Consider the following 19,308-nt stretch of genomic DNA (forward strand, 5'->3'; position numbering starts at 1 on the left):
TTCCTTTAAATCCTGTGTTTATGCCCGTGTCTTTGTGCAGGTGGGTGGATGGCCTGGTCGGTGTGGTCTGAGTGTGATGACTCGGGCCTGCAGCTGCGCAGTCGAGTGTGTGGGGCTCAATCCACACCATGTGTTGGAAACAGCTCCCAGCACCGAGACTGCAATGAGATTCCAGGTGAGCGAGAGCTATATATAAACACACACACACATATTCACAAGGCGTCTGACTATCCCATTATAAAGCAAAGCGTTTTCCCTGTTGCAGTGTTACTCTTATTAAATAAACATACACTTTAAACCCTGTCAAACTCGCTGTTGTTTCTAATAGATTAGATGTAATATGTTTACTTGCGCTTATTCATTACTCTGGCTGGTGGAGTGGAAGTGTTCAAAGTGAAGAACTGAATGCACCCGGCCTGCGAGAACACGAGTTATCAGAGCGGAATACCAAGTGAATCAGACACTCTAATTAATATTAATGTTATGCCAAAAGGCAGCCTCACATCCAATTTCTCTCCAATTTTGGGAAACGGGTTCCAAATCCTGAGGTGTCTTAGACGGTGAGGAGATCAAGGAGAATTGTGCATCTCAGTCAAAACATCTCCCCCCATACCCGTCTCTGCTCTTTGTGGAGATTTCAGATAGAGCTTGAAAAGCATGACTCTGGGTGTTAATAGAGAACCTTAGACACCATCGCAGCAGTGAAAAATGGCATTCCCATCGAAGTGCAGCTCATTATTTCAACCAAAATGGAATATTTACACTAAATGAGCATTTAAAGTTTTATTTTGAAAAATAGCTTGCAACTATTTGAATAACGTAATATGTGATGGAAGCATAATAATATAATCATTTTCATGCGACCCGACTTACAGGCTTTGATGTGATTTCCTGTATTTTATCACTGCAGACCTGCTCATCCCTCAGGTACAAAACAGGAATTCCTCACCACTCAGATCTATAGCTATTTGAATCACCCAACTTCCAGGAAGGTTGCTTTTGAAATGAGAAAGTAGAGTAGGATATGATGGTTCACATTTTGGCTGTAATTCAGCAAATGAAAACAAGACAAGGGAGCATGTAATGACCTGCTCACAGGACTTTTTCTTGCACCAGCCTGCTCCATTTTTAAATTGTTAGTTTATGGTTAGATTGTTGGTTGCAACCCAAAATTGTTGGTCACTACTCAAACTGAGCAACAAAATAGAAAAAAAGTGCACTAAATGCATTAATAAAATAAAGTGTGACTAACCATGTATAGTTACTGTAGAAAATAGCTTATTAGCTTTTAAAAGGCTGTTTCATGGTTTTTGATGTTGACATCAAGGCTGCACATCCTTTTTATAAAGAAATGAATAATTTTGCATATTGTTGCATCTATGCATTTCATATATATATATATATATATATATATATATATAGAGAGAGAGTATTATTTTTAGTCGGCACTTCATGTCTAATGAAAAATTTACATTTATAAGCATCTGACAGTTCTACCCCTAGTGAAAAATAAAGATACTTAAATGTATTTGAAAAACTACTACAAAGACATTTTCATATTTATGTACTTAATAAAATACCCTGCAATTGTACTTTAATATTCCAAACTGGTGTACTTAAAGTCTGCTAAATTGGAACAACTAATTTTGTGCTTAATGCACTTTAATTGTGCAGAAGTAGTGCTGAAGTTCAACTAAAGATATACTTAGAAATACTTAGTTGATTGTGCTGAAGTGGAACTATTGCAAGTACACTTCAGGTACATTTAAGGTATATTTTCCAGACTGATTTTATAAAAAAAAAATCATACAATCCTCATTAAACATGACTTTAAAACACATTTTAGTCTTGATATTAAACATGTGCATTGTGCACAAGTAGTACTCCAAATAAAAACAATAACAAAATGACAAATAAACAATTTTGATTTTATCCAAAGAGACTTGCATTGCATTCTGGGTTTACGTTCATGTGGTCCCGGGAAGGCAAACCCATGACACTGGCGTTGCTGTCGACATGCTCTACTGGTTGAGCTACACCAATCTCGATTTTGAAGCTAAACTACTTGACAGCTACTGCTCTAGATGGATGTCTGTGACTGTTCCGATGCATCTCAAACCACAATCGTTGTGTTTTTAAGATGCCTTGTCACTTTGAAAGATGTTTGGCATCAGTTCAAGACATTCAGAAAGAGCTCAAGACCCTTGCAAGAGCTCATCCTGTGTGAGCAGTCACTAACTATACATCTCTTTCTCTACACAGCAATTCTCCCGGCGTCTAGCTATGAGAAGGACCAGCAGTGTGGGGGTAAGTGCTTTGACCGATATGTTTGTATGGTGTCCACCACGTTAGTATGCGCTTATGCATGAACGCTCTCGTGAATGCTCAAAGACATGTAGCAATGTGCTGCTTGTGTGTCATGTTTCATGTAAGCCCCTTTTCATCCCGAACTCAGAAATGGAATCGCTAAGCAGGTTTAAGTGAGTGAACTTCATAATTCACACTGCTGATCTTCAGTTTCTCGTGTGTGGTGTTCCATGGCTCTTGTGGCTCTCCCATGCAGAGGTGCTGCCTTTCCAGTGCATGCACCAGACGAAAAATACAGCGGTGCTTTTTAGGTTTGTGGATCCAGGCCACATCGAGCAATGGCTGCCCTCAGAGTTGGCACTGCAGTGCCAATGTGGGGTTTCTCCAGGTGGCAGCACATATTACCCATCATGCTCCAGCAGTGGTGCTCTCCTGAGTGAGCGTTGTCCAATTAGAGCAGTTCATGGCGGGGTATGGCGTTTGCTCTCTTCAATCACATTTCACACTCATTACGGGTCAGACCGGCAGGATGCCCGGTCTGTCACATCGACCGGCTAATCACAGCACTGTCCCTCTGTACTGCATCATTCAGCCAGATGCTTCGAAGCACCTGCCTACCGGTGGTTGATGGCTACGGACATGTAGAGTTAATGATGAGGGATTCAATGGTGCCAAATCGCTCCAAATTCACTGATAAGGATGTCTATATTGTCTAATTATATGAAAAAGCATACTTATTCAAATGTCTGGATGAAAATGCCAACATATTACAGTTATTTGCAGAAAAACGGTTACGTTAATATGGTCTTCTCTTGTTTTCCCAGGGTTCACTCTGCTTCACCTGATAGCTACAGGTGTGTCGTGCTTCCTGGGTGCCGGTCTGCTGTCCTTCCTGGTGTATGTGTACTGTCAGCGGTTCCACAAGCCCTCACAGGAGTCTGCTGTCATCCATCCCACCACTCCCAACCACCTCAACTACAAGGGCAACACCACACCAAAGAATGAGAAATACACACCCATGGAGTTTAAGGTCAGTTTTGACACCATAATCATAAGAAAATTATTCTCATAGTGCTTTTTTAAACAGTGGACGGGGTTTAGCATGTTGTTGTTGATCATGAACAAGACTCTCTTGAATGAGTGGGATTTTTTTGATTTGTTTAGATGGTGATGTCTTCATTTCAGGAAATGTGATGAGGTGCAAAGTTATTTAGAAGTTAATCATGCACACATTTATATAGGGATGCACAGAAATAAAAATTCTGGCATTTTTCTCTTTCAGTCAAAAACCATAAATGTCATTTTCAGCCGATAATTTTCAGCATCTGAAATGTCGGTGCATCCCTCTGTGCAAAATTCAGAAATACAACGAATTATATTAGTTTGCAATGTAGTGAAATTTATATGGAGAGATAAAAAGTATTTCTTGTCAGTATTGGTCTGGTGTATCCCAAATGCACTTTGCAGCCATTACAATGTCACAAATCTATTTATTTTTCAAATAAATGCTGTTCTCTTAAACTTTTTATTCATCAAAGAATCCTGAAGAAAACATGCTAATATGTGCTAATAAAATTGCACTCTCATTGATACTGAATGCATAATCAAATTTTGAAATATATTTTAATAAACACTCAAAAGGCAAGGATTTTTAGACCTCTTGGAAATAGCAGTCATTGTAATTCTGCAGAGATCTGTTCAGATTTTGTGTGAGCCTGAAGATGAGTTTCTAATATATGCCGACTTGGAAACTGTGTCCTTAGAATTCCACGTGAAGCTCAGTGGACTTTGGCAGATTGCGGAGCCTGTTTGTATTTATGTATTTTGGCAACTTTCAGAATCTTCTCAGCTGCTTAAAAGTGTGTTTAATATCTCCGTTTTACACATTTGACCATATTCAAATCTTTTTTCGCAGATGTTAGGCTCATCAGGTTGCTCAATCAAACAGATCAATGTTTCGATAGCACCACAGAGACAGACACAGCGTTTACCCTTTTCATGGGAATGTGCCCAGAAAAGCCTTTTATATACTCCCTGCAAATTAAGATGTATTTCAACATCAGAAAATGACATTTTACTTTTACATTTCCCCACGGATGAGCTATCAGGAAAAGTTGTGAGCAGCCAAGTAACCGAACCCTATCGTGTAGCACACTCGTTTGTTTTGTCCGAAATGAGCATCACTAGATAACTGATAGTTTGGTGATTACCGCTGGTTTCAGTCTCCCCACGGCCGCTTGTTTAGCCGCCTCTTCTGGCTGCACGCGGTTCCTGGCACACACTCCGTCTTTATTAATGGGCTCCATTAGGCTGTTTAAGCAGCAGCCGCTCAGTGGACTCCCACAGCTGGTTGTGACTGATCGTCGAGCTCATCCAATTAGTTTGGCTCGGCTAGCTCTCCCTCCACCTCGTGTCCTTGCTGTGACACCTGCGCGAGCCTTTTGCCACTTTTTCCATCGATCTTCGGCATGGCCACCACTCACTCGAAACTCATTATGAGACTTGTCCAATATGAGTGGATCGAGAGAAAGAAGCGGCCATTTGCAAAAGGCCATCACTCGGGCCTCTGTCCATGTATTCCCAGAGCACAGCGGTGTGCAGATGGCTGTGTGATATTAAACGTGTGACACGGAGGCTCTCTGATTGATGGGTGTTTGAATAAGCATCCGCCACATTGAGAGCCGCATTGTAAATCAGGATGAATATCCCGATTTCGCTCAGGAAAGGGTTTGTCAAAAGCCTGCTAAAGGTACCACAGTCAGGAAGGTGTAATTTGGTATCATAATAGCAGCGAACATTCCCTTCACTTGTCACTTATTGACTTTTGGATAAAAACACAATTTTATCTATCTTGTTCAGACTAAAAATGGAGATGTATTTGCCATGTATTGAAAACTATTATTGTTGCACAGCAGATCTCGGCTATGGTGAGTCACTCAAATCAGTCTAATATGTTTCAAAGCTTCAATCACCCAGTAACTGAGCTACGTTTTTTTTTTTTTTAGAGCTGGACAAATGAAATTTCTTGAGATCTCTACATTTCATACACACACACACGTTACCTTCATCCATGACCCACAGGTTCACAACTTTTGAATTATCGAGCTTATCGGCTGTGGACTTCATCCAGAAGTGCCGTACATATTTAAAGATGCAGTGTGTCATTTCTGCTTCTCTAGTACCTCCAAACAGAATCGCAAAAATAACCTGATTTCTCTATCTCATCCTATTGTGGTGATAGGGTTGCTGTACAGTTGCTAAAACAGGGATATCTGAAAGGTGTTAAATGTTACTGTGTGGTCTCTGTGGAGTTCTGAGTGGTTTTAACAGAAATTAGAAAACGTTAGCATTTTGCTATAAGGTTGTTAGGGTGGTCAGATTGTTTTTTGTTGCTTTGTGGTTGCTGTGGTATTCTGACCTTAGGAAGATTAATCATGGTTTTATTATAGTAAAAGTGAAGTAACCATGTTTTTATTTTGTTTTTTATTTGGATGATCAATTCCCATTTGTAACCTACAGAAGGGGATTAGGGCAAAACAATAATAAAACATAAAACCATCATGTTTAAAGTCATTAAATTTAGAGAAAAAAGTCCAAATAAAATGTTGAGAAAAAAACTCTTTAAATTACGAGAAAGAAAAAGTCATTCAATTTCAAGAAAAACAATTGTTACATTTTAAGAAAAAAAACTGAAATAAAATGTTGAATGAATTAACTTGTTAAATTATGAGAGAAAAAAAAACATTTACCGGATTAAAATGCAGAGAACATAAACACACCCATGTCAGTTTCTTTTAATCACGTTGGATGTTTTCAGATGGTGTCTGCAGTGGCCAAGGTTGAAGAAAAATGCACATGGTTGTAGCATATGATGTTTTGGACAAGGGTCTTTTGCTGACCTCGCTTTTCTTCCTTTTCTCATCCCATATCACATTGGAAAAGAGGAAATGAATTTCACCTACTGTATGTCATACACTTGACTGCCTTGTTGTGAATGTGCCTGCTTGAGCGACTGGAAGCTGGACATTACAGTTTATAAAGTTTTAAGCATCTACATTATTATTAACTAATGCATTGTTTCACTTCAGAAGGCCTTTTTAACACCCTGGAGCTTTGCGGTGTTGTTTTATGACGGATGGATTCCTTTTTTTGGATTCAGAAACAGGGGCACCATTCACTGCAATTATACAGATTGGAACAGACAGGACAATGTTGAATGTAACTCTGAATGTGTTTGTCTGAAAGAGGAATGTTAGACATGCCTAGGATGCCTTGGGATTTTTGGGTGAACTATCCTTTTAAACTATGGTTAATTTGTGGTTATGCAGTTTCTAGAGTTTTCTGAGTGTTTTTTTTTCTTTCTTTTTTTTTACATAATGTACTTTTGTAAGGTTGCTAGGGTTTAACAATTAGCATGTTGCTTTGTGATGGCTAGGGTGTTCTGCATGGTTTTTAGCATTGCTATGCAGCTGCTGGTATATTCTGGGTTGTTTTTAACACACTGCTGTGAAGTTGCTAAAGTGTTCTGGGTGCTTTTTTTAGCATGTTGCTATCCAGATATCTGGAGAGTTCTATTTTGTTTTAACATTTTGCCATACAGTTTCTAGAGTGTTCTGAGTGATAGTCAAGTCAAGTCAAGTCTGCTTTATTGTCAATTCTTCCACATGTACAGTACATGCATACAGAAAATCGAAATTGCGTTACTCTCAGACCCCCGGTGCACACAGATAACATTAACAGTAGAGCCTGAAAATCTAGATCAAATATAAAATGTAGATACAACTATACAATAAGGGAATGTCAAAAAGACATGTAATAAAATTTAAAATAAAGTTAAATACAGCAGCGCAAGGCACATGGCAGATAGAGTGCAAATCAGTAAAGTGAACAAACAGTGCAGATAAAAAGATTTTTAGTGCAAAAAATGTATATTTAAAAAAAAATAAACACGTTTTATTTTAGGACCGTCTTTAGTGATTTTAGCATGTTGCTAAATGCTATGGTGCTCTATATGGTTTTTAAAATGTTGCTGTGTGGTTGCTGTCACTGTTGCTGTTCTTTAGCATGTTGCTATGCTTGGGTGGGTTGTATGGTTTTCACCGCGTTGCAGTTGCTGAAAAGTGTTTTTATCATGTCACTATGAGGTGTTTACAGAGTTACAGCATGCGGTTAGTGTGTTCTTCAATGATTTTTAGCATCTTGCGTTGTGGTTGCTAAAGTGTTCTGGGTGGGGTTTTTAAACCTTGCTATGCAGTTGCTGGGGAGTGTTAAGTTATTTTAACATGTTGCTGTGTAGTTTCTACAGTATTCTGAGTGATATTTAGCACATTATGTCATTCTTCAGTTGTCTGGCTTTGTAGTCGCTATGTTGTCCAAGTCAAAAGACCCCATTCGAAGTTCTATGATACTCTGGTCCTTAGATGTGGCTGTGGTCTCTCCTTCATTATAAGACTCTGAGATCTACAAACTCAATACCACTGGTCAAGAGTGCTAGTGTTGTACAGCTGCTCAAACATGCTAGTGGTGCAGATATTGCACCCTGTACCTTAAAGAAACTAGCTGGATACGAGTTTGCATGTGTTAAGCTGAAGGTGTGAGATCTTGCCGTGTGCTTTCAGCATTCTCATATTCTGTTCTTTTTAGTTCTCAAGGTCACAAGAGGTTTGCAGACTGTGAGATCAGTGGTGTTTCATCTCAGAGACTGATAGATAGTTGTTTGCCTCTCAGCTCATCTAACACTCCTTTATTTGGTTTTCTCCACAGACTCTGAATAAGAACAATTTGCTGCCGGATGAGAGGACCAACTACTTCCCTTCACCGCTTCAGCAGACAAACGTGTACAGCACCACATACTACCCCACGGCGCTGGGCAAATATGACTACCGACCAGACTCCTCGCCGTCTCCTTGCAGAACCTATAACCACAGCTGAGACACGTGTCCCATCCATAGCTTTATCGCCATCTCCTAAAAGCCTCCACTTTCCGCACCCACACACTCTGCACCCGATGAGGTGCTTATTCCAACATTCCAGCCAATTTTCCCCCTAAGATCTCTCCCCCGAGGACTGCGCCACCTAAGTCAGGCCTTACGGTGTCGACGGGGGAAAATTCCAGTGATTCAAACAGCACTTTTTAAAGATTGTGTAGCTACACTGACTTTGAGAAACTGATGTCTTGATTGATCGCTGCAGAACTCCCGTTAATGGAAAGAGGTTTTGCTGAAGCTCAAGGTGGGAAGACGTAATTGCTCTGGCATCCCGTACCACTCCAAAAATACCCATTACAGGAAATGCAATCTGCTGCACTGTGGCAGTTCTTTTTGAAACTACAGAAGAAGAATATGGCAGACGCCGGACAAAAGAGAGCAATCAATGGTGACATTATTAGGTTTGGTTAGAACAGCGGAATTGTTACCTTTGGATGCAAATGTAAGGACATCCCACTGACTTCCGACCTTTGAGGGGCAAAACTCTGACAAAAGAGGATGGGTTGCAGGATCAATGCATCTCCTGGTGAACTCTTCTGATATGAGTTCGGAAACAAGCTGCAGAAAAAAGAACATCTTAAAATAGGATGCTATTCAGAACGGACTCTCATCAGAACCGAAATATAGATTTTTAGCACGCTAAAAGGCCAGAAGAATGCGGCATCATTTCCCTGAAAAGTCGAAACGCCTTTCTTTCTTGCGAATGCATGGGAATCGAGGAATATTGCACCAACAAGGAATATGCTTAGATCTGAAGCAAACATGTTCTTCTCTCTTACTGTAAGTCCTGGTGGTCATATTAAATATGACTGGGTTCAAACTGAGACGGACTATATTTTATTATGAAAAAATGTAGGAAATACTGATAGCTTGGCACTTGTTTTATACGGTTATTTTAAAGAGGGAATTATTCAGCAGCTGTAGGATAGATGGACAATAGAGTTTATTTAAGATATGAGTTCAAGCATTGATGGAGCTATACTGAACATTTCATATATCATTTTTTATTATTGTTTCCAGATGGTATATTCCTAACCACCATCACATTCATCAGAGATACGAGCGAAGGCGTACACCGTTATGAGCATCGTATATTCATGAAATTGCCTAGAGAGTCAACTTAAACAGAAATGATCAATGGATCACTGTCTTTGTCACATCGAACAACATCTAAAAAAATCTTTCTGCAGCACTATGTGCCTAACTCAGATTTTATTTTGCCCATGTGTTGACATGCTTCCCAGTGGCATCACGCCCACTTTCCAGATGTAACTCAACAGCTATCGATAAAAGTGTTTCGGGAACGGCAACTCTCATCGGGATATAGTATTTATGGTATTGCTTGGTTTCTAAAGGGCATTGAAAACTAAACTAAGCTATTTTATCATGCTCATTTAATGAATGCTAAGCCATGCTTTCAGCTAAGCATGAGTACAAGGGTTGTAAATAAGTGATGTCCCACCGCGAAAAAAAGGAATGCCACGCAAAGGCTAGTATAATGTACATGTATATTGTAAAGCTAACATTGTTTTTTTAAACGCCTTATAGTTGTAAAATAATATGTGCAGCAGCTGTGTATATATACCAACCGTAGGGATTGTGTGGGGATGGAGCCTGTCAGTGTCCAGAGAGAGTCCCTACAAAACTATTAGAGTGTTTGTACTTTTATACATCTGTTCATAATTAATATGAATTGATTTTTGCCATTCACATGACAAGGTTCACAAAATTAGCATGAATTAAGTTGCTTCAATATCGTACTCAAATTCAGTCTTTAATTGTTTTCATGCTGTTGGATCCTGTTCAGATTATTTAATGGGGAGTTTTGCTTTTTTTTTATCTTCAAGATAAAACTTGCGTACTTGCATACTACTTGCATACTGAGCCGTTTCATTGAAAGAAAAAAAAATCTGAGCGCATTACTGAAAATGTCCTTATTTTGCATTTATATCAATTACATTTTTATTGCAAATTAATGTTAATGATATGCTCACATACAAAGCCCTTTTCAAAGAAAAAAAATCTAATGTCAAGAAAATTGTATTAATATCTTTTTAAATTGCAGATTATCTTATCAACATATTTTAAGTGAAAAGTTTAATAGAATTATTTTTTCTTCTATATTTTTACTTTTTTTTTTTACATCTGAATATATTTCCAATTTTACCTGAAGTAAATCCCAGATCTGAAATGTTTTTCAAAGGCTTTTGGGCTCGACTACACATGAAAGGAAATCCAAGAATAGGCAAAACTCTAAGCTCGTATTCAAAGTTAAAGGTCAAACTAAAATCCCCACATTGGCTCCCGTGTGCCTGCCGAGATAATATATGTTGGTCATGGTCAAGTGCGGCTGCTCTGTGTAAGTCGGGTTTTGAAAGGAGGATCTCTGCTATTGAACACGCATAAAGCCGGACGACGCAATGAGGCGCTCCATCCCTGCAAGGCTTGGTGCCCTTCTATGCAACTGACCTGGTGGTTAGATATGCGATGTAGACTGTAATCACTGCCTTTTAGACACTGTGAATTTTTGGTACTCTATATTTTTGTATATTGTACATTGTAAAAGATAATAAACCTTGATGCCAACCCGGTCTAACTTGAGCGGTTTCATCCTTTCCCAACTACTCCCACACTACATCAATCTAGGTCACCCCGCTGTCTCCCGCAGAGTGAAAGGTAAGCGTTTTCAAATTGTCATGTTTTCAATCCAATGTCAGGTTGGCTATCATACACTCCAATTTGTATGTGGAAGGATTTGTTTGGCAGGCTGAGGGAAATCGGACCTAAATACTGACAACACACACACAGAGACACCGTTTTTCCCTTCACACAATCCCTCCTTGGAGAGAAAAATGGATGTTGGTCTTTGACATGATACACTGTTTGCCCTTTTCACTCAAAACCTGATGGCATAAATATTGAAGTTGGCGTCGCTATACAAGATTTACCCAGTGAGTGTGGGGAGTTTATTCACTGCAAACCTCTCTGATTATTAAAGACATCCTAGCGTTTTAAAAGAGTGAGAGTCAATAGGAACCTTTTTTTTTTTTAAATGGGGGTTTAGATAATTCTAAGTATTGCTTTTGCTCCATTCAATCAAAGGAATAGTTCACCCAAAAACAAAAATTCTGTCATTATCTCTTCACCCTCATGTCGTTTCAAACCTGTCTGAATTACTTTCTTCTCTGGAACACGAAAAGTATTTTAATTCCACTATAGGCTGCTCTTGTCCATGCATTTACAATTAATAGGAACCCAAATATTGCACACATTCATAAGAACAGTGTCTTAAACGTAGTCCATTCTTTTTGCAAGAAAGAATACACTTGAAACTGTAATTCAGAGAAAATATTCACCTCCAGTGCCACCTCCATTTTTGGGAAACTGTGCTCTGAGATGTTTTTCCAAGATCAGAGTGAATGATGTTATCTTCCCGTCATAAACAATACATAAACCTACTATTCCTCAGCATAAAAGCCAAATTTATCTCAATCTACCCCTCTGAGTCCAACAGGGCCATGCTTGAAGACGGAGGGTGAAGGCCAGACCCCGCTGCGCTTTAGCGGGAGGGCCTGGTCTCTGCACAGCTCTGCAATCATTTCAAAGTGGGTTTTATTGACGAGCACAAGACTCCATCCATCGCCCGCTATCTGCTGACAGACTGGCACTGACAGATGACCACCGCTGTCCTCCCCTGAGTGGCCAGCTGGCATCATGCCAGGTGAGCACCGTATGCTGAAGGTAGGGGCCGAATCTGCAGCCCATCAGGGAAGAGCGGTGGCAAGGAGCGAGACAGATGCTTTTGTGGCTGGTTCTGCAAACCTCGTGGAATCAATTTGTGCTGCTGTCAGCACAGAGTCTGGGACTGCAGAGTAATGTGTCTTCACCAGGACTAGACTGTAACTTCCACCTGGTATGAAGGGTAATCTTCTCCTAGTCTAACATGCAGTCTGAAAGGTGACGAAAAAGGTCATTAAAGATCCATTGTCATTGTCTTGGAAACGTAAACTTTGGATTCACGGTTGTTTCATACATTACCTTTGAAGAAAAATGAAATAGTCAAATATTTTAAAACAAGTAAATGTCAAATGTTCAGTAAACAGTATTGTGATGGTGTACAGGAGTAAAACATTTAAAAAATATGAATAGTTTAAAACACAACTATATAATAAGGTTATGTAAAATTGTATATAAATATTATATTGTACGATTAATGCATTAACTTACATTGACAACGAGCAATACATTTTTTACAGTATTAATATCTGTCAAAGTTAATGAATGTAAAAATACAATACATTGTTAATTCAGTTTAATTCAAATGTACTTTCATTGTGCTTTTCCCAATCGTTTCAAATATCTATACAGAAAATGATCATGTTCATGTTAGTTCAGGTCAGACGTTAGCTCAGAAAATGAACACTGAAAATAATAAATGCTTTAGAAGTTTTTCATTGTTAGTTCACAATGGAGTTAACTAATGTTAACAAATGTAACCTTACTGTAAGTTTTACAAAATATTTTTCCCCACATGAATTTCAGCTTTTATTAAAACATTGTTTCAGTTTCAGGGTGATGCCACCTTGACTTTGTGGCCCACAAAAATTATCAAAATGAATTTTAAATTAGAAATGGGAAACATTAAAGAAGAGGTGTAGTCATCTCTTTATTTATTAGTTATTTAAAATAAATTTGGAAATACTATATATACAGCCTAATTGACACCCCTGCAAAATGCAGTTCAGCCGATCCATTGGGTCTATTTTATGATGTATTTATTGGACTAGAAAAAGTTGAAGTTAATCAGTCAGGTGAAATCAGTAATCAGATTAGGCTACTTAATCCAGAAATTGGTTTATGCCCTGCCGTCATTGTCACTATATAACCAATGATCTCTATGAGGAAGACATTGGGGCACATCAGATAAACATCATTCTTTCATGATGTTTGTGAACAAAGCTGAAATTGTTTTGGTGTTTGGGCTCCACGGGGAGACTGAGAGAAACTGTTTGCATGCTTACAAGATGAACACACTAGACAGTTTGAGTGGGTCTCAGAACCATAAACAGCTCCTATAAGCACAGAATATTGCCTCTGAGGAAAAGAGCGGCTCTGCACTGTGAAATAACAGATGCTTTGAAATGATTGATATCATCTGCAACCAGATGTCATTGATCGGATCTCTTCCGTTTACAAAGAACCAGGTTTCACAAAATTTCACAAAACCTGTCGTATTTCACACTGACATCAAAGAATAACAGAAAAATGATTTTGCTAAATAAAAAAACATGATTTTTTTTTTTATGTTAATTAATATGAACTGTTGCATTCAAGAAAACACACAATTGATTAACAACCTCAGAGCTCACAACAGGATGCTTTTCTTAAAATGAATAGTGTTTTTATTTCCGAAACCCTGCTGTTGTGCTCTAGGAATTTGCATGAAGATTTAGGAGTTGTTTACACAACACCGGTCTCAACTAAAAACAGGAAAACTTTTATGCATTCTGGCCATTTTGTTGGGGCTGAAAATGCACATTAAAAAAAAGAAAAAAAAACATGTTGCAATTTTCATGTTTTTCAGATTGTCTCCATGTAAACTAAAAAACTGTGACTTTGTGAAAATATTATGTGTTTGCATATAATTTTATTCACCATTCTATTTCTTTGTGTTTATCACCCTGGGCACTGGAGCTTACCAATCCAGCCTGCTAAACTCTCTTCCAAACAAGGATCACATCCAGTGTTCACAGCTTTCTGCTTCTACTGACTTCTCAGTCATTTATGACAGAGCAGTGTTTACCTTTTTTTTTTGGACGGTACATTAAAGAATGGGTGGGTGGTAATAATTGGTCAGTGATAAAGGGTCCTTTTGCCTCCAGAGTATTCACATTAATAAAAGCAGGAGCAGGCCGTATTATGTTAAATTACCTCACTAAGCAAATACGGTTTGGAGCTTAATGGAGCTTTTAATATATTTTCAGCAAAGAGAAAATGAATAGAAAGAAAGAAAAGAAAAAAAAAGTTGAGAAATCTCAAATATCTGCTGAAGTTGGCTGCCTTAAACTTTTACGTTTTCTCAACACTAAATTTTTTTTTTAGATTTAGAAAAATATGGCATCACTTATAGGATGCTGTGCCATAATTTAGTCATGTCTGAAGGGGTAACACATAAATCTCTGTAACATGTCATTTCAGCAGTAATTTAAAGTAACAATATAGAACATTATGTCCAATAAAAAAATAAATTAAAACGTTTTGAATTTCTCTATTAGATCACTAAAACCACCGATTCTTTCTCACTTTCTGTTAGCAGTGTGGTGATCTTTCCTAGTAACCGAAAGCTTGCAGGATTGCGATTCATGTACAGTAAGTCATTTTGAATAATGAGCTACATGATTAATTATTAATTAGCGGCTCCGAGGTGCTTCAACCTGACAGGAGAGCACCTGCAGCAGCTGTTGCGGCAGCACCGCTATGCAATTCAGCTCCAACATGCTGAAAGGACAGGTTAATGGAGCTACTGACCTCTGACATCGGCCATTTCCATTCAGCACTCTTATGATTGAACAGACCAGAGTCATAACTCCTGACCTGTCCTGCTCCATCGAGCCCGTGTTAACAGCACAAGTCGCCTTTCTGCTAGCTGCTCTCTCCAGTTTATGAGGGAACAAAACAATAATCCAGATGTCCATTAGTACATATACAGACATAGAAGATTGGTTTGTACATTTCATCAGCATGAGCTTAATGGGAATTGAACCTATTTGCTTTGTGCTACCAGTTGAACTGGAACATAACATTGAAAAAAATAGTGCGAACATGGGGCTTTGTGTAGGGTACAGTGAAAAATGAAACTGCTGCGATTTATTTTTGATTTATCTTTTAATTGTCTATATTTGCTGGTTTGTATTTTAGTGCAGTATAAATTGTATTCAGCTGTGTTTAGTACAAGTGGTCTGTCTGGACGGCAAATCATGGAAGTCCATTTAGCAGAAGCATCTGTAATCTTAACAGCCCAACTGTTTGGTCTTTACGATTATGACTGTGTACACAAAGCATGTCAAGTCTTCATCAGAGAAGAAGAATAGTGGGCACAAAAACGGAAAGTGAAAGGAACCATCAGGATTTGGTCAGAACTCCTTGAAGACCCTGTTTCTTTTAGAAAAGATCCACCCCCTTCGTTACTGTTGCTTCGTCTGACAACAAACCCCTTCCGCTCTCATGCCACAAATCATGTTCTCAAGCAGTGAAATAAACATCACAAAGCAAAGAGGAAATTAACACCGCTCCAACAGACAAGACGGAGCAAGTTACTACTGGTAGCGCATTAATACCACAAAATAAACATGAATGAACATCAGAAGGTATCTTGTTTCAAACGTGGAAAGATGTCACCACTTTCCACCTCCACTACACACCATTTTGCAGGTTCAAGTCCATCGACGTTTATCTATTCTTCTGTCTGTTTTGTTTGTCCAGTGTTTGTTGTGATTGGTCAATTAAACTCCCTGAAAAGGTTCAGTTGCCGAAACTTGAATCACAAAAATGCAGGAAACATGGAGTAATGATCATAAAACCTCGAGAGTTGGAGCATTAAGATGAACTTTGGCATCTGCCATGGCCAGACAGATCTGACTTGAAACTCTGATAGCACACATAGATTGTGGAGACGTCTATTTGACATACTTTTTAGAGCATTGGTCTCAAACTCAATTCCTGGAGAATCAGTTTAGCTCCAACCCTAATCAACCACACCTGATCCAGCTCTTCGAGATCACTAGAAACTTCCAAGCAGGTGTGATTTGGAGCTAAACCCTGCAGAGCTGTGGTCCTCCAGGAATTGAGTTTGAGACCACTGATTTAGATTGTTTGCTTATCTGCAACACATCTCTAGGACTTTTCAGATCCGATGTTTATTAGATGTCTTAAAGATGTTTGAGATTTAGATGTCTATACACAGCAGATGCTTTCCAGATCACGTGGTCTTTAACAGATATCTTGCAGACGTCCGTGTGCTATCTGGGATATTATACACCGTGGCCAGTCTTGTAAAGAATTGTGAGAGACCCTTCTCCAACATCTCTGAAGCAAATGGCAGATGTTTTGATAGATTGCATTTTACTGGAGACTTTCCACAAGTTGTATGTATCTATTCCAAGAAGATAGGAAGCTGTATTAAATCCAAATGGTGGTGAAATACATTAATAAAGAAGTATTTGTGTTCACATTATTTTGCCCAACCACTGTAGGACAGTGCTAAAACAATGCATATTTAGTTTGGTTTATGCCATTGTAGCCAGCTTATTTCGTTAGCAGAGCATGGCTGCTGGAGCAGAGGTATTGTGGGATTAAAATGAGATGAGTGCCTAAGCAAAGTGTCCATCACTCTCCTGACCGCTGCGTTTCCGCTTGCCTGGATCTCTTAATTGCTTGAAGTCTCGAGACATGCTGCTTTGGTTTAGCCACGTCTCCGCACATTAGAGCTGCACAACTGAATCCAAACATGCCGTCTGCTCATTCCATCTTCCGTCTGTTCTTGGAACGAAAGTGACTCACCTTGATGAGAGTCAGCCAAGTAGAGTCCCCATCCAAACATGCTCCCTGATTATCATCAAGCTCCATTATGTTTTGTTGGACTTTGCTATTGATTTGCTCAAAGTGTGGGTTCCGTGCCTACCTTCTTATTCGGGAGGCTATCACAGTCAGGGCTGGAGAGAGATGCCTGCTAATGCCTCTGTGACCATGTTGCGCACATCCCTGCCAGCCATCTGGTGCTTACTGCAATCATGTATCCTTAAAGAAACTGCAATGCACAGATAAATCTCTACAACCTATCAAAAATAGGCACTTGTAACATGCATAAGAGTATAATATTTGTACTTTTTTAAAAAGGCCAATATATTTATTTGATAAGTAAATTTACTCAGCATGTACAAACATAAATATATATATACACACACACAAATTATGGACAAATGACGCAAGAACATATATATATATATATATATATATATATATATATATATATATATATATATATAGTCAAATTAAAACCCTTCATGTCCCTTCAGGTTATTTTCACTACAAACAAAAACTTAAACCACTAAAATTAATTAAAATAAAGCAATTAAAAAAATGTATGAAAAACTAATATTTTACATTTTAAGCTATTATAAAAAAAAAAATTTTACTAACTGAAATGACACTTAAATTACAAAATTACTTAAATATGAATACTAAATACAAAAAAAAGATATTGTATTTTATATAAAATATAATAATTATAATGTATTCAATACATGAAAAAGTTGTTTTATTTCAAATTTTATTATTGGCACGTTGTTAACAAAATGATATTAGATTTAATAAGCTAGCAAGCTAACAGGCTAGTGGTATGCTAAGATAGTGGTATGCTGAGCATTAAAGTGACTCTGAGTTACAGAAACACGCTATATAAATAAAATTTCTTCATCTTATAAAGAGTGAGAAATAATGAGATATAATAATGAGAAATATGAGCAAAAGAAACCAGTTGGTCATAGCATCTGATTTGGTTTTTATACAGCGTTGTCATGCACAAATACAGTAGCATCAACATTTTTTTTTTGCATGGAAAAAATATTTAGTTGGCACCACTGTGTGTAAATTCACTATTTTATGCCAAACATGCTAAATTAATTGTAAAATTTCTGCAAGGGGTGCGTAAACTTAAAGGTGCTGTATGTAGGATTGACAGTGGTTTAATTAGGTATTGCAGTCCAAATTCAAAATATTGGAGAGGGTTTTTTCACTCGACCTCTCCTCCTCAGACTTGACGCACAAGCAGGTTGCCAGATTGACAACACCAACAGCAACGAGTGCACTTGACGATGAATGAAATGAAACACGCTGTGTTTTCCTGCCAACAGGAAACCGTGATGCAGAAATACAATTGGGTAAACCGGCAGTGGGCAGGTTTCACATACCAAAACAAAGAATGGCATTCTGGCACAAAACTCCTTTACAAAGGTGAATAACTGACTGTAGCATTATGTTTCAGATAAACAAGTATGTTAACTGAGCATGTTCCTTAAATATCTGCAAACATATTATGGTATTTTTAACGCTTTGGTAGAGTCGAAATCTTACAGGACCTTTAAGAGCACACAACTGTAACTGGTGAAACTATCCTATATTTTTGTTTTCTATGTATGTGTATTTTTTTATAAGACAAGCTCTGTTCATCTGTCGCAGAAGAAGTCCGCTGGGAAACGTCTTGCCGGAAGCATGAAAGGGCATGCAGAGCATGTGAGGACTGAAAGCTGCAACAGAAAACAAATCAATGGCTATAAAAGTGTCACCTAGATTGACAGTGAGCTCTGTTTACTACAGAGCTTGCGTCATGTGCTCAAGAACAGGAACCATGGCAGAACAGAGCCCATGGACAGGGAACAAAGCCAAAATGGATTTTATGAAATTGCTTGTCACTGAATGAAAACACCTGTTTAAGACAATCTTCTCCCAGGATGCCTGTTGCTGCTGTTGTCAACACTGAAAATAACACTTGAATCTGAGGCTTTTTTTATGTGCTGAAAAGTTGACACGACAAGTTTAAATGCTCCTTTTTGTTATTCAGCTATGGTGGGATGAAGAAAGGGATCAATGTTCTTTCAATGCTCTGACAGCAGTACTGTGAAACTAAAAAAAACAAAAAAACAAACTTCAATACTTCATTCTTTGAAAAGGGAAAAAGTAAGACTTTTAAAAAAAAAAGCCAGAAAACCAAACAACAAAAACATTACATTGGTTTTTAATGCAAAAGGATGAATGCAATGTAATTCCATTTTAACATTTAGTTTCAATTAAAAGCTACTAATAACAGATAAGTACATGAGTGGCAGAATAAAGAATATATACACTAACTTCACTACTAAGTGAAGTGTTATATTCAATAAATGTGTTATATGAATTACACTTATACTACCCTATATTATATTATTCACAACAGTTTGAATGGAAAATAGACCAATAA

General features: G+C 38.2%; 1 protein-coding gene across 2 annotated transcripts; it reads left to right on the forward strand.

Annotated features, from left to right (window-relative positions):
• On the forward strand, positions 1-10,890 carry LOC113108420 (semaphorin-5B-like). 2 transcript variants are annotated; one of them, XR_003292785.1, is made up of 5 exons: positions 1-175; positions 2,263-2,307; positions 3,132-3,337; positions 8,071-9,074; positions 9,315-10,890. XR_003292785.1 is itself a non-coding variant. In XM_026271547.1 (4 exons), exons 1-4 carry the CDS (start codon positions 49-51, stop codon positions 8,236-8,238), a joined length of 546 nt encoding a protein of 181 aa, XP_026127332.1. In that variant the 5' UTR covers positions 1-48; the 3' UTR covers positions 8,239-10,890. The 2 variants fall into 2 exon arrangements, 1 of the variants encoding a protein (XP_026127332.1); XM_026271547.1 differs by having other exon boundaries at positions 8,071-10,890.
• Positions 10,891-19,308: the final 8,418 nt, after the last annotated feature.

This window comes from Carassius auratus, chromosome 9 (assembly GCF_003368295.1).
Source record: "Carassius auratus strain Wakin chromosome 9, ASM336829v1, whole genome shotgun sequence".
Lineage (NCBI taxonomy): Eukaryota > Metazoa > Chordata > Actinopteri > Cypriniformes > Cyprinidae > Carassius > Carassius auratus.

Excerpts from the sequence above, each read along its gene's own strand:
- LOC113108420 (XM_026271547.1), top strand. The coding sequence starts at position 49 with ATGGCCTGGTCGGTGTGGTCTGAGTGTGATGACTCGGGCCTGCAGCTG. Across the intron at positions 176-2,262 it reads AGACTGCAATGAGATTCCAG|CAATTCTCCCGGCGTCTAGC; the intron begins GTGAGCGAGAGC and ends TTCTCTACACAG. Across the intron at positions 3,338-8,070 it reads ACACACCCATGGAGTTTAAG|ACTCTGAATAAGAACAATTT; the intron begins GTCAGTTTTGAC and ends TTTTCTCCACAG.